The following is a 15,049-nucleotide window of genomic DNA, read 5'->3' on the forward strand; positions in this document are numbered from 1 at the left end:
TGGTGCACGACATTCCGCAGTCTATGTTAAAGTTAGCGTTACTGTTAAATTTGAATTTGACTTAAAACTTAACTATAACAGCTAATACGATGCAACCTAGCCTTACATTACTAACAGATAGATAAGGTTATCAATAACATTAAATGCAATTAATGCTAGAGTAGCCCATTCGAAATCAAGCTACTAATTAGTCTTTACCACAGGTCGTGGATCGCTACATAATTGTCACATGCATTGTACTTTGAACTTGCACAAATAGAATAGAACATAGTATTATTATATCGGTAAGATCATATTATTGCAATATATCGTACAAATAGTAGTATCTTATGCAGACTCACTTGAAAAATACAATATTCTTAGCTTAGTTAGTCGTCGTAAATTCATCGATATTATGTTTATCAATAAAATTCTAAATAATAATTTGACTGTCCTTATCTACTTTGAAAAATATCATTAACATCACGTGCCAAACTTCCTACCCACTCCGTAATTTAAATATTTTTGTTCCACCACGTTATACAAAAAAATATACTTTGAATAGCTTTATACCACGAGCACTTAATTCCTATAACAAATAGATGTTTTTAGGTTACCTTATTAAAATAAATTAATTTCTCAATCTTATGTAATCTTGTTACGAATCGGGAATTAAATATTTAAAGTTATTGTATTGTACACGTTTGTTGTTAATGTTAACTCTATATTATACAAATGATTTAAGTTTTCTTTAGTGTTAATTCTGCCAATATTTGTTTTTAAACAATTCGACACGTGTTTCGCCTCTACACGAGGCATCCTCAGGACGTGTTGTCTCGCCAAAATTTGCCACGAGATTGAAATCAATCTCGTGCCAGGTTGCCTCGTGTAGAGGCGAAACACGTGTCGAATTGTTTAAAAACAAGTATAGGAATTAAACCATAATTAATAGTCTATACATTGTGTTAAAATAAACGATAATTTAAACACCACATTATTAATTGAATGACTTATTTAATTATAAGAAATTTTATAATTATTTTGTAATAAAACTATTAAAGAAAATAAAACCAGATTCTGTTTGTTGTTAATTTGACAAAATGGATTCCTTTAAAACATTCATTTTAATCAAAATATAAACATTGTTGTCACAAAGGGCATTAAAAAGTTCACGGAATATCAAAACCGCGGAACTTTGGTGTTCGCTAAGTCAAGTTATTATTGGACTGAATTCTGAGACTTGAACTCAAATAAATATTTTAATTTATTTCAAGCATATTATCGTCACTTCTCAACTTCATCGGACGCAAAATTCTGCATTCTGAAATATTATTTCGTAGAACTATTTTATTTACTGTAATTATTTAGGTTGTCTGGCCACGTGTGTCTATTCGCTTGCCATTTTATGAAAATAAGAGACGAGACGAGCAAGATGTCCAGCTGATGATAATTGATATTCTTGAAAATCCCAAAAATTCTGAGCGGCACTACAATTGCGCTCATTTGCCCAGTAATTTCACTTCTACGGCGCCCTTCAGGCCGAAACACAGTAATGTTTACACTTTACTGCTTCACGGCAGATATAGGCGCCGTTGTGGTACCCATAATCTAGCCCGAATCCTCCGAAGGGAGCCTCCCACTGTTAAAAATCCATGTCTAATTGTGATTTTTCTATGTATGTATGTGAAAAGGCACTTAAGCTTCGTATTACTCATCGATAGTTCCCCGTGGAAGAGTCACAATGGATCTTTGCACAAGGCCCTAGTTGCTACAAATAATATTCTGTACCAATGTCATTGCTAATAACTCCCATTGATTTCAGAATGGCCACTTGTACCGTCGCGTCTTATTATTTTTAATTAATTTGGACACAAGCCAGAACCTCGTTAGCAATATAAATCAGCCCAAATGCAAACACTTAAATGTTTACACGAAGCATAATTAATGAACTATTTGGACGTCACATCTCATTTTCAGGCGTGTAATTTGTGGTCCGCTATAGCTTGCACAAATGCTCGATAACAATTCGAAATCGATTGCACCTAACTATGCTATCGAGCTTTGAAAGTGGACTCAACCTTTATATCCCTGTTGTTAATATTATGACAGATACACTTCATTTACTTTAGGCTTATGCTTTGTCAGACAATTTGCGCAAAGTAAATATAATATTATAATCTACATGGCACAAAACAGGATAAGTTTCGCTAAGATAGATACTTCCTATAAGGTGTTATGTTATGTTAATGTAATGTTTTTCACACAACAATTATTATTTAAAAAAAATCAATGCACAGTTATTACTTTATTAAGATTTTACTAATTGTGAATATATCTTTAATGTTAGTGTATTGATGAATTATAAAATACCTATAAGGTCTCATGTTTTCCTTTTCATTAAGCAATCGAATAAAGCTCAAACTCAATGTAGGCATTTTTTTCTTTTTAAATTTAACGATACAATTACTACTTATTAAATACTGAAATAAACTTTGCAAACGCATAAAAAGCGCTTGTCAAAACAACCTTAAAAGAGCCATAACTCATGTGTACATTTTGGATGACAATTGACCCAATTGCGAGCTCCAAAACCTGAATAAAAAACAATTCTTCATATTTTTGTAGCCGAAGTCGACAACATGAATGTTGAAGGTCACTCGACAGTGAAATCGTGATTTGTGGACATGTATGTAATAATTTTAGGCCAGACGCTATACTTCTTTAAATATTTTGCTATTAAAAGATACACGACCAAAGAAATTTTGTGGATATGAAAATCGGCTCCTATCAAAACATTGCCAATCCTTACTAATATGCGAAACGCTAATGTGAGTCTGTTTGTTTTGTTTACCACACACGTTTTCAGGCGTACAGAAAAGTAGATAGGGTATTTACTCTTAGCCCGAAATTTGAGGAAGCGCGATATACATCTTACCTCGGGTTCATATGTAATAAAATGACAGTGAAAGACAGCTCGAGAAACGAAGGAGAATCATTACCAAGTTTCTCGGAATGGCCTTAGATCGAATTGGATTATTTGTGAAATCCAAGATTGTCGCCATGTATAGCTATAGTTATCAGAGTATGGAATAGATTTCGTTTCCATTGTTCTTGGGGTAGCTGAGATTGAATTAAAACATCTATATTAACGATTTTGCGCAACCTACTTTTTAAGATTTCGCATATCTCAATGAAATAATAAGTTCCCGAGGGAGCTCGCAAGTAAATGCTAGTTTATCAATAAATCTTTTAACATAATAACTGTGCCTGTATTTAATATCTTATGGAAAAACTTTTTATATTTTTTTTTTCTTGGGTTAGATATTTAGCCTTTAGATCAAACAACGCGAAAGGAAATACTGATGAAAACGAAGCGGCGACAAAGTTCACTGTTAGGATGTCTTCCCCTTATGAAACGTAAGCGATTCGCAAATAATAAAGCAACATCTACGCACATCACGCAATACTCAGTGAAATATTGGATACTTTGAGTTAAATGTTAGTTCGTTTACAGAAGCCGTATCCCTTTGGAGCACTTTCAGGGTCGAATTATACGTGACCTGAATTGTAACAGGAAAAATATTTGTGTAGACCTGCGTCAAATTGATTTATTCCACTGTCTATTTGGGGTCTTAAGTTTTACTTCTGTTGTCGTCAAGTGATGACACAGCTCTCATGGACTTACGATTCTTTTACTGGGGAAAATTATACTTCAAAAATTAGACAAAACTTAATAATAATCCTAAACTTATAACGGGTTTTTGGGCTACTAAATAACAACTTTGAGGCTTAGGGTACAGTAGGTATATGTATTTCAGAGTAACCTCTATTGAAATACAAGGATGCTGATTAATAACACATATAATTTTATTACTGTATAACACGTTACCAATTGACCTGGAAAAATCAAATGAAGCGCCTTCCATTTTGTTGGTATATTTAAATTTCTGGGGTGTGATACGAAAATGGAATGTGACGGCGGGAATCAAACAGCTATTTAGAACAATCCATGTGATAAATGTGGTCGAATACATACAATAAAATGATGTCTAAACGTAATGTCATTCGAGCTGTTCTGTGACTACTGGATCCCCGAAGGTATGACACTTTGCAATCCATATGGTCAAATAGTAAAGCAAAGAATCTCAGCCATGTTTGATTTTGATGGTAAGCCTGGTCTAGTTCTTATGTTTCTTACATAAAATCTTTAAAAATTATAAACCACACACCTTCCGGTCTCTTTATTTCTATCCAAAAAGCTAAAACCATTTTTTACAGTGCAGTGAATTTAACCTCTGATTTTAATTTAATAAAAACGATACAACCTTTCTTAATTCCTAAGATAAATGTATAATATCAGTTTTATCGAACTACGTAGTTCCTAATTTACTTTTTTATTACATTTACATTGAGATTTTTCATCAGGATGACTATAGACTTTATATTTGGATAAGTTATAGTTTTGTTGGCTAGAAAAAGAAATTAATCGTTTGACTGCATGAAAATAATGCATGATTTATTGTTTTACAAGTTATTCGATAAGAGTTGTTCAATTATAAAATCCACAACTAGCTCTTTGGAGTCATCGGCGATCACAAAATCTGCATGAGTGAATGTTTCTCGTGGAATTTTTCTTGCAACTGCTTTCGGTATATCTTTGACCATAGCAAGCACATCTTGTTCGTCCAGTAACTTATCATTCACTGTGTAGTGCATGGTCATTTCAACTGTTATTTTGGATAGATCGTATTCAGGTGGTGCAATTCGTCCGTACCTGAAAATGTTAAACACTCCGTAGTTCCATCTACGAAACTTCCTGTCTCGTATGTTTTGACCGTAGTGGACAAATTGTTTTAATGCAGCGCCCGGCAATAAGTCTTTTGAATTAAATATGGAGTCCTGGAAAAAATGTTATCTAATTGATATCTACACAGAGGTACTAGTTAATAATGACGTCGTCGTATTTACTAAAGTTTTAGCTGAATTTCAAATACACATTGAAAATAAGAAAACCGATTTTGAATTACTAACTTTAATAATTTGTGTTTTTACAGTGATGATCCTCACTTCTAGGATTAATCTCTACATATATATTAATAAAATTGGAGTGTCTGTTTGTAATATGTAAATAACCGTTTTTTACAACATGTATATGAATATATATACGGTACATACACTAAAATAACATTTCTTTCAATTTTTGTCTGTCTATCAGTCTGTTTGTTCCGGCTAATCTCTGAAATGACTGGACCGATTTAGACGGGAGTGTTACTAGCAGGTAGCTGATGTAATAAGGAGTAACTTAGGTTACGTTTATTTTAGAAAAACTCTTTGATTTTAGAAAAAATAAATTAATGTTGCAATGGCCAAGAAACGGTTTAACTCTAAAAATAATTTATATGGCAAAACAACGTTTACCGGGTCAGCTAGTACACAAATAAAATTGTAAAATAAAAAAATTGTGTATTAATCCTAGAAGTAAGGGTTATCGCTTTAAAAACATAACAAATTGTTTAGATTTACAAGAGCGACATCTCAATCAATTTCCTAATATGCAAATATTTGAGGTTGAGCAGGTTATCAACTGTAAAGTACATCCTGGACATGAAGCCACAACCTAAGAGTTGAACAAAGCATACAAGATTTTATGACGATACGTCACTCTAACGGTTAGCTCAGTTGGTATCGTTCATAAAATTTTGTTTCTCAAATTTTATTTGTGTATTTCTAACTTTGTATAGATATTGATTCAATCACTTTGTTACTTGTGTGTTTTGTGCTTAGAAGTCATAAAATAATAATAATTACGTAAAATTTTCATCTAAATACTGTTTCTGAGAATATTTTTTTAAACAAAATAAATATTCAAAATATTTTTTTATCACAATGAGTTCACATTATATTTAATATGAATTATCAATTATATCATTAATATAATTTTTTACTACATTCTCCTCTTCTATAAAAAATAACCAGACAATATAATCATTATCAAACTAAAGTGATCATTCTTCTCTAATTATATGAAGAAAATTTTTATATCGTCATTAATTTTCTTGTTCAAATCTTTATTTTCCTTCTAATAAGCCTATCCTCTGATAAAATTTAAGAATATGTTGAAATTGATACTATAATACTTACTATAATATGTCCGATGTTAGATCGCGAACAATTATTACCATTTCCATTAACTCCGTTACGTGCATTATAAGCTGCGAAATCCTCCAACTGTTTAATCCAGTTTGGACCCAATATTTCTACTTTACCAGCGGATTTAGTTACAGTCTATAAATATTAATACATAGATTATTGAAAACTAGTTTATCGCAAAAAGCATTGCGCCCTACAATATAAAATTCATAGAAATCAACTTACATAAATCAAATCAATGCATATTCCTAACGTTCTTATCGCTAGATTCGGGAAATTGTTCATGTAACCCACTCCTGCTAGAAGATGAGCTGAAATGAATTTATCGTTATATTCTGGTCTCATTGAATTAAGCACCAAAAATACTGTGCCTCCTTGTGAATGGCCGATATAGTGAAGTTTCTCTTGATTTGTTTTTTCTAGTATGAAGTCAATCATTGCAGGCATATCAACAACACCGATATCCTCCCAAGTGATGTCGAAGAATTCAAATTTTTCCTGTTCATTATCTGGATCCAATGATATATGTCGTCTAGAATTAGCAACACCGCGGGCGTTGCCGAGCCAGACATCGAAACCTTTATCTGCCAAATTGTATGCTGAAAAATAACTTTTGGTTTTATTAAGGGAAATCATATCACAGAGGGCTTATATATCATTTTCAATATTTTATTTATTACTTACTAGCTAACCCGACAGACAGTTTCACAGCAGAACTGTCAAACCGTGCGTCAATAAACTCACTCATAGAAATTGGTATGGACACGTCAAAGGAAAACAAATTTGTTGTTTTTATTTAATTTAGCAGCATTTTCCTATTTATTCACCCTTTAAACCTTCTTTGGACTTTCACAAATAATTCAAGACCAAAATTAGCCAAATCGGACCAGCCGTTCGCGAGACTAACGAACAGCAATTCATTTTTATATGGTATTAGTAGTATTATAGTATATATAGATAGAATTAATTAATTACCAAAACTTTTTTCTGGTCCAAGTTGAAAATATGCTATGGCAGAGTCTGATAATCCATGCATCAGTAGAACGGGAGATTTTGGCAAGCTGCTGTTACCGTTCTTGCCATATGGGATCCTTATTAATTCGAGAATGTATCCATCGTTTGTGACAATATCATAGGTCTCAACGGAATAACCTGCGTCTTTGATGATTTCGTCCTAAAATAAATGAGATTGTGATTCCTGTAGACAAAACAAAAATATTCAAATAATTTCACTAGCTGTGGCGGCTTTTAAACTGGAACACAATAACACAGTGTTTGCACATTACTCACACCTTCGTGGCAGAAAAATGCTCAGGTCTTATACCCACCTAGCCCGCATCCTGTACAAAAAAGACTCCCACTAGTTAAACATAAAATATAATCAACTGTTGTGGAAAGTTAAGCAAAATTTCTGAGTAAATATGATTGAGACTTAGCGATTTACTCTTAACTCTGGTCGAGTTTAGTATCAGCTCGAATCAATTGAACGCGTGCAACATATAAAAGTTCGAATCGAGAATATAAGATAAAAATGTCGAGATTCCAGTGACGTGTTCCTCCCTAGTTTTTGAAACACATACAAAGGCTTGATCGCCTGGTGTTACGGAGCGACTTCGCTTCATCGTGGGAGTGTTCTGAAGAACCACTAACTAAAATATCATCCTCATTATCTGGATGTGTTGAGTTCCTCCACAGTGCGGTTTTCAAGGAACTTTCTCTGACTTACATAGTAACTGTGGAATAAACTTGCACCGTGCTTCCAGGTCGATAGGGCGCTTGTTACTTCAAAAAAAAATATTCATATTCCTACCACACCTTAAAGGCCACTATTGTTGTTGTGGAATTCCATTTCATGACGATTATGTATGATTCTTTCTATTCCTTTTCCCTAAAAAGTGAAAATTTAACGGTTATATTGTGCTACCTTTTTGTGTCAGCTTGTAAGGTTTCTTGTTAATTACCAAGGTAAATATATGATAGCTTACATATTTATAAAGCTTCTTAGAAGCGGATCCCACTTCAACAGGGATAGCTTGCGAAAATGCCAACAAAACGATAAACAGCAACACACGAAACATTTTATCCTGACTGATGGTTAATATTCTTAGCTGCAGCACTGCTATAATTACAATCACGAGAGATGATCTGATTACTTATAGTATTATTTTTGTAATCAACGTTCTTTTAATAGAATTCTGCAAAAACAGGCCTCATAAAAAACTGAGTCGTCGGTAAAACTTCCTCGACAAATATATTGACCGGCCTCCGACAAAGGACCACTCGAGACGAAGGATCCATCATTTGTGATAAAATAACAAAACCTAGAGTTATTTATCATTTCATTGTCAAGGTGACAACGGTATCAGTGCGATTATAAGCGTCTTTTATACGTAGTCTCTTATCTTAAACGGCAATTGAAAGTAATGTTCAACCATAGTGCACGAGCACTGCACATATAATTGACTCTAATGCTACTAAATTGTCACGTTTCCTATCGATTGCAAGCCGTCATATTTTTCATACAAACGCTCGAACGTGATAATGGCGTTATGACGCATCTTTTAAAAAAAATGTTAATAGTTACAAATACAAATTTCAAGAAACAATTTTTTCCTTTGGCCGTTAATAATGAACTCATAAATTGTAAAAGTAAAAAATATTGCGCATCTAATGTACATTCTATAATAAATACTTTTATTTTACAGATTTGTAAGGATTACTCAAATACACGTATTTCCTAGAAATGGTTTATGGAATTTCTGCACACTATTTTTCGTTCCAATGTTTTGCTTGTTTGCTTTATCTTTCTTGTCGTCAACAGGCGGTATGCATTGAATGAAACAAAATGCTTTGCGACCATGTTCTCGTTAACTATTCAAAATTTAAGTAAATAATAGATATTTAAAAATGAACAGATTATACTAGTATCTTTAATAAAAATTTAATCACCTTTACGTAGGCTCTACTCACCTACGAGTTTTGAACGGCTACGGCCCGGTGTGGGACAATTAGGTGTCAGTACTAGTACGGTAGCGCCTGGCTCCTAGCATACTTACCGACATTTTCAATAACCTATCTATCCTTAGTTAACTTACGGATACATTGCTGTCACCGTTTAATGACAACATCTTATCTATCCATAGTTATGTCCAATATAGTTATAGTCCAATGCTATCTGTCAATAGATTATTGAAATGTAAGTAAGCTTAAAAGGATAGATTTGTCTACGTCTAGTAAGTTAAACTAATGATAGATAGGTTATTGAAAACGGCCGTTATATAATAATCCTATATGATATTATGTTAAGTTGATTTATGAGGTGAATTTTGTTTATTTTATTTTCTTTAGAGTTAAGTAGCTCTTCCCGTACGTTCTTTTAATATGGTATTGCTGCTCCACACTGTATATTTACAGCTGACACAAATCAGTATGGGGTATTATTTATTAGGAATGAGAAAATTTTCTTATTTTGATCACTATGATTGTAAAAACCACCACTGGTGGTAAAATTTTAGGTATACTGCATTAATTACGAAGAGATTAACAATTCTATAATAATTGTAGTAACAAAATTATCGACATGAGCTGAGAATGTCTGGCACTGACAAAGCAACTTGTTTTTTGACTGTCCATCTCGTGGTTCATGTATTTATTACCTTATGTACAAGTGTAAAATTTTCTATTTTATAACATTTCTATTTATCTAATCGTAGGCATGTTTAAGATATACGCGTTATAATTTATTGCTAGATCAATGAGAATTAGGATTAGTTGCAAAACATTAAAAACACAATGAATAAATGGCGACTTAGATTGTTTTGCCTAGGATTTCTTATCACAGAGTTTATCGTCACGTAATTATAAGTTATTACTCCCTTCTTAGATTCCCTTCTCCTGCAATCTTTTCTTATATTAAAGATAATATCATTATTTATTATTTGATATTTCTACGTTTTGTTGGATTATTGTCTTATTAATGCTACAACAAAACTATAAGTATGAAAACGAGACACAAGCTCATTGTTAAGAATATGATGGTTGATCACTGACTCAAGAATTGACGTGTTAGTGGGAGCCAAGGTCTGTTGATACTCCTGATTTTTTTTAATAAAAAATGCACTTTTCTGGTCTTTCTGCAATAACATTGTGTGTGATTAAAATTAGCTGTGCAGTTCAGGCGTGAAAATGTACCAAACAAACAAACAAGGTCAAAATATTTCCATAAAATTCGACTATTATTTTATTATACCGAACTGTATTTATACACGTATATATTATAGAGGTATATATAAACCCGAAATACTAATAGACTTTTCGTGGTAGTCGGATTCGCAAAAGTTAATCGGAGAAAAAGCGGTCGAAAGCAAACGTTTCTTACCAATGCTGCCTGAATTTTTTGGTGCTGTTTTGTATATATGCATGTGGCAACACTTGAACACCAACTAAAATGGTAACACTGAATAATGCTGAAGAAATAGCTTGTAACAGTAATAAATAACGAAATAAAACATTAAGATAACTTCTATACTTTAATACCTTTATAATTTTGAGGTTCATCGTTTATGAGGGCTTCTAAATGAAACACATTATTATTTTTAGATGCTGCATTTATTTTATGACTTTAGTTATTATTGATGTAATTAGACAATCTTTCTACAATATAGTCGACTACTAATTGTTTCGCATCAGGTGCCGCAATGAAATCAGTATGAGAAAATGTTTCACGGGCAATTTTTCTTGCGACTGCATTAGGGATTACATCAACCATATCCAGAACGTCCTGCTCATGTAGTAAGTTGTCACTGACTGTGTAGTGCATTGTCATGTTGACGGTTATTTTAGATAGGTCGTATTCAGGCGGGGTTGTTGAACCGTATTTGGCTTGATTTGAGGAGCTTCCGTGGTTATATCTGCGGAACTTTTTGTCTCTTATATTTTGTCCGTAGTGTGCGAATTGCTTCAGAGAAGCTCCTGCTGCTAACTCTTCCAATTCACTCACAGAATCCTGTCATAAAAATATTAATCTGTTATAGGTTTTCTACTATAATTATAGAATTTATTTCTCAAAAATATTTCAGTTTAGTTCGATGTGTTACTTTTTGTACTCTGGATATCTTTTTAAAATCATAAATAAGGAGAATACTTACAAAGACGTCCTCAATACTGAATCTTCCACAAATATCTCCATCAACGTCACTGCTCTCACATTGGCTAAGGGCTGCTAGTTCAATCATGCGATTATTTTGACTTGGACCGTTAACTTCAATATTACCCGAAATTCTAGCTACAGTCTAAAATAAAAACAAATAATGAGTAAATAGAAATTAAATTATAAAAGTAACACTATTAAATTGTTTGAAACTTACGTAAATCATATCTGTAGTTCTAGCTAGAAGTCTTATTGATGCATCGGGAAAATAATTTTGGTACCCAACTCCAGCCAGCAAGTGAGCTGATATGAATTTGTCGTTATATTCTGGTCTCAATGAATTAAGAACCAAGAACACTGTTCCACCTTGAGAATGGCCGACATAATGAAGCTTCTCTTCATTAGTTTTTTCAAGGATGTAGTCAACCATGGCTGCTACATCAATTATGGCGATTTCTTCCCACGTAAAGTCAAAAAATTCCAACTTGTCTCGAGAGTTATCAGGATTGAGTGAAATGTGACGCCTTGAATTAGCAACACCTCGAGCATTACCCAGCCAAACATCCAATCCTTCGTTCACAAGGTTGTATGCTGCGAAAATAAATTACTTATATTATTTTTACCGGAAGACACTGTGTTGCCGAAATAGGTTGGATAAGGGCAGCGCAGGACTGATCGTCCTGGAGATCTTTGGAGAGATGATGATTATGTTAAAGCTTTATAGTTTAATATTTAACCAAAACAAAATTAAGCTCAAAACAATATTTACATTACTTCATATGAAATTAGAAGTAGCACCACGAGGAAGTGTACCAAGAATGACATTATTTCCGCGGTGGATAGCTAGGCTGTACTTTGTACATTCTCTGTGACACTGAGCACCACGGGACCAAGTGCCTCGATACCAAACTGCCCAAAGATGTAAGACTAACTGAGACACTTATATTTAAGTTTCTGTTATAAATTGACTTGAAAATATATCATATAAATAAAAGTTTCGATGATATTAATTTATGCCAAGGAATACTTTAAAATCTATCTTACCTAGACCTTCCTCAGGCCCAAGGTGCGTATAAGCGTTTGCAGATGCTGTTAATCCATGCATCATCAACACTGGAGGTCTTCGTACATTTTCATTACCATTTCTTCCAAATGGAATTCTGATCAATTCCAGAATGTAGCCGTCTTTAGTGACGATATCGTGGCTTTCGACATGAAAGCCCGCTTTTACTATTGTTTCATGCTGAAATAGTATATTAAACTTAAATATGAACTTTACAAGTCACTTGTAGAAGGCGATATAGGCTACTCGGCCAACCTTACTTGAAACAGTCGTTGAAATTAATGATCCAACTTTACCCCTACTCCGCAGACGGCTGTTATGCGACATGCGATAGATGGACGAAAAAATGCAACGCGGTGTAACAAAGCTTTAATGGAACAACCTCATGTCGCCTATATTTTGAAGGGGTTTGGTTTTTTTCTAACCGAATAATAATTTTAATTTAAAAAGAAATCGGAAAAACCCTACCTCAGTAGTAGAAAATGGAAATTTTAATTATTTTAAATGAATGATTGCTATAAATATACAAACGAATAAATTTCTTAATGTATGACGTACCACATCGTAAACCTTGTCCCTAGCTGAACTAAACTCAGCTGGTAAAGCTTGGGAGCAAGCTACGAAGAATACCAATGGTAGCACAACAAACATATTCTTCTGACTGATGTGTATCGCTGGCTGTCCCATTCTTTTTATAACAACGACGACTTACAGAATATCAATCTTTCCAGATTGCATATCTTAACATCAATAAACTCATATACGAGGAGTTTATTTCGATAATTTCTTAATTGCGGTCTATTTGCTACTGTTTTGGTTATCATAACAAAGCAATAAAATTTTTGCGTACAGCTCAGAAATTAGATATGAAAGTATACTAATAATAATTCACAGCGAACAGAGTCAGATATTATATAATTTATTTAGGAGTTGTGTGTGTTTGTTTTTAGAAATATTGACCAGATAAGCAGAAATAAATCTAAATTCAACTAATGCTCTACCCATTAAAATGCAGTATCGCTCAGGGTTCTTGTTTGACTGACAATAATTGTAAGCTTTACATAAGATGTTACATTTCATCAGCCTATTAATTTCACAGAAAATGCTGCCGCTGTCAGCGCCTGTTCATTTCATTCGCCGCAATGAGACCAAACTACTATGTATATATTTGTTTGAATTTGTGAACTTTTCATCTAACTTCTATATATATCTAACTTTGAATTCTGTTAAACCAATTCAGTTATTCGTAAATATTTGTTATCTTTAAGTGATCGCCCTCATAGGGATCGCCTAATGGCGCCACAACCCAAGAGTTGAACATACAAATTTTTACAGATCATGCGTCATTCGGACGCGTGGTAACAAATCCCACATCATCTCTAAATTTTGGTACAAATTAAATTTCTATAGTTATTAGTTATTCATTTTCAATATTTTTTGTATATCTACTAGGATATTAATGAAAATTGGGTTTCCTTTGCCGCATTTTTTTAACCTCAATAGTGCCTATGAGTTTCAAAGCTGGCGGATGCCAAATTAAAGCAGAAAATATTTTTATCTTAAATTTTTTTTTATTCCCTTACCATTAATCAATATTTACTATATATTTTAATTTATTACGTTCAAAAGTATTATACACCATTTTTTTAATTAAATTATTACATAATATTATGTATTATTCAACCCCAAACCTTAATTAAAAAAAACATGTTCTGTCTGTCTGTCAATAATTTCCTGTAAATATTAGTTTTACTTTTATTACTTTGTATAAATATAAAACTTCCTTTACATATATAGGTAAACCTACACTTTTCACAAAAAAATGTTTATGTTATTAAACGGACAAGATCACATATAGCGCCATAAAGAATTATTGTAGGGATTACTTATACTATGCTAATTTAATTATGGATTATTTGGATAATGCACTGGATATTTACGCGTTATGATTACATGGTGACTCAGTAGCTACATTCACGGTGTTATCTTTGATAGTATGACTTATAGTGGGTACTATTTGATATGTTATACTTTCTTAAATTCTTTTATTGATCAACAAGGTAAGTGCTTTTGAAACGTTGGTGGTTATAATTTGATCAGATCATCATCGTCATCAGCCGGAAGACGACAACTGCTGGACAAAGGCCTTCCCCAAAGATTTCCACGACGATCGGTCCTGAGCTGCCCTCATCCAACGTATTCCGACGAACTTAACCAGATCATCGTTCCATCTTGTACTTGGTCTACCAACACTGCGTCTTCCGTCTTTCTTTACATATTATATGGTACATGTAAAAAAGAAACAAAACTTTTGATATTCATAAGTATCATTTCTGATCAAGAATATTTGCTTTGTGTTCTTTAAACAATAGTGAATCCAAAAAATACTTTGCAGATTTTTTGTTTGTTTGACCGTTTTTCTGAATGTATGTCCTGGTAAACGCATAAACTCCTGTAAAGATTTATTTCGAATATTAACAAGAGACGCATTTCTTGACACACCTGTTGTTGCGAATGTCCATGGGCGGTTGCCTCACCTCTCCCCATCCCGTGAGCCTCTTGCCCGTTTGCCCACTCTTATATAAAAAAAAAGTTTGGTACAACAGGTAGATTTAGGATTTATTTTTGCTGCTTTATGGCGTCTACACAGACGGGGTCGCGGGGAGCAGCTAGTACATACGTAGATGAAGAGAAAGCCACTAAAACTG

General features: G+C 33.3%; 2 protein-coding genes across 5 annotated transcripts in view; one reads left to right on the forward strand and one right to left on the reverse strand.

The window, feature by feature from the left end:
* Positions 1-15,049, forward strand: part of LOC126976422 (syndecan) — a 319,751-nt gene that overhangs the window by 160,520 nt on the left and 144,182 nt on the right. The window lies entirely within an intron of this gene.
* LOC126976408 (lipase 3-like) lies at positions 4,466-10,745 on the reverse strand. Of its 3 annotated transcripts, none has more exons than XM_050824723.1 (6): positions 9,100-10,745; positions 8,115-8,248; positions 7,105-7,303; positions 6,355-6,728; positions 6,121-6,264; positions 4,466-4,878 (listed from the first exon to the last, which is right to left on the reverse strand). In XM_050824723.1, exons 2-6 carry the CDS (start codon positions 8,205-8,207, stop codon positions 4,504-4,506), a joined length of 1,185 nt encoding a protein of 394 aa, XP_050680680.1. In that variant the 5' UTR covers positions 8,208-8,248; positions 9,100-10,745; the 3' UTR covers positions 4,466-4,503. The 3 variants fall into 3 exon arrangements, with proteins under 3 accessions (XP_050680680.1, XP_050680681.1, XP_050680682.1); XM_050824724.1 differs by lacking the exon at positions 9,100-10,745 and adding an exon at positions 7,945-8,017 and having other exon boundaries at positions 8,115-8,555; XM_050824725.1 differs by lacking the exon at positions 9,100-10,745 and having other exon boundaries at positions 4,581-4,753; positions 8,115-8,638.

The sequence above is a fragment of the Leptidea sinapis genome, chromosome 40 (assembly GCF_905404315.1).
Source record: "Leptidea sinapis chromosome 40, ilLepSina1.1, whole genome shotgun sequence".
NCBI lineage: Eukaryota > Metazoa > Arthropoda > Insecta > Lepidoptera > Pieridae > Leptidea > Leptidea sinapis.

What these genes read in the sequence shown, in the direction of transcription:
- LOC126976408 (XM_050824723.1), bottom strand. Translation starts at nt 8,207, where the DNA reads ATGTTTCGTGTGTTGCTGTTTATCGTTTTGTTGGCATTTTCGCAAGCT. An exon ending in TGGACCAGAAAAAAGTTTTG is followed by an intron (nt 6,729 to 7,104) that starts GTAATTAATTAA and finishes GTTATTTTTCAG; the next exon opens with CATACAATTTGGCAGATAAA. An exon ending in CTAACATCGGACATATTATA is followed by an intron (nt 4,879 to 6,120) that starts GTAAGTATTATA and finishes CATTTTTTCCAG; the next exon opens with GACTCCATATTTAATTCAAA.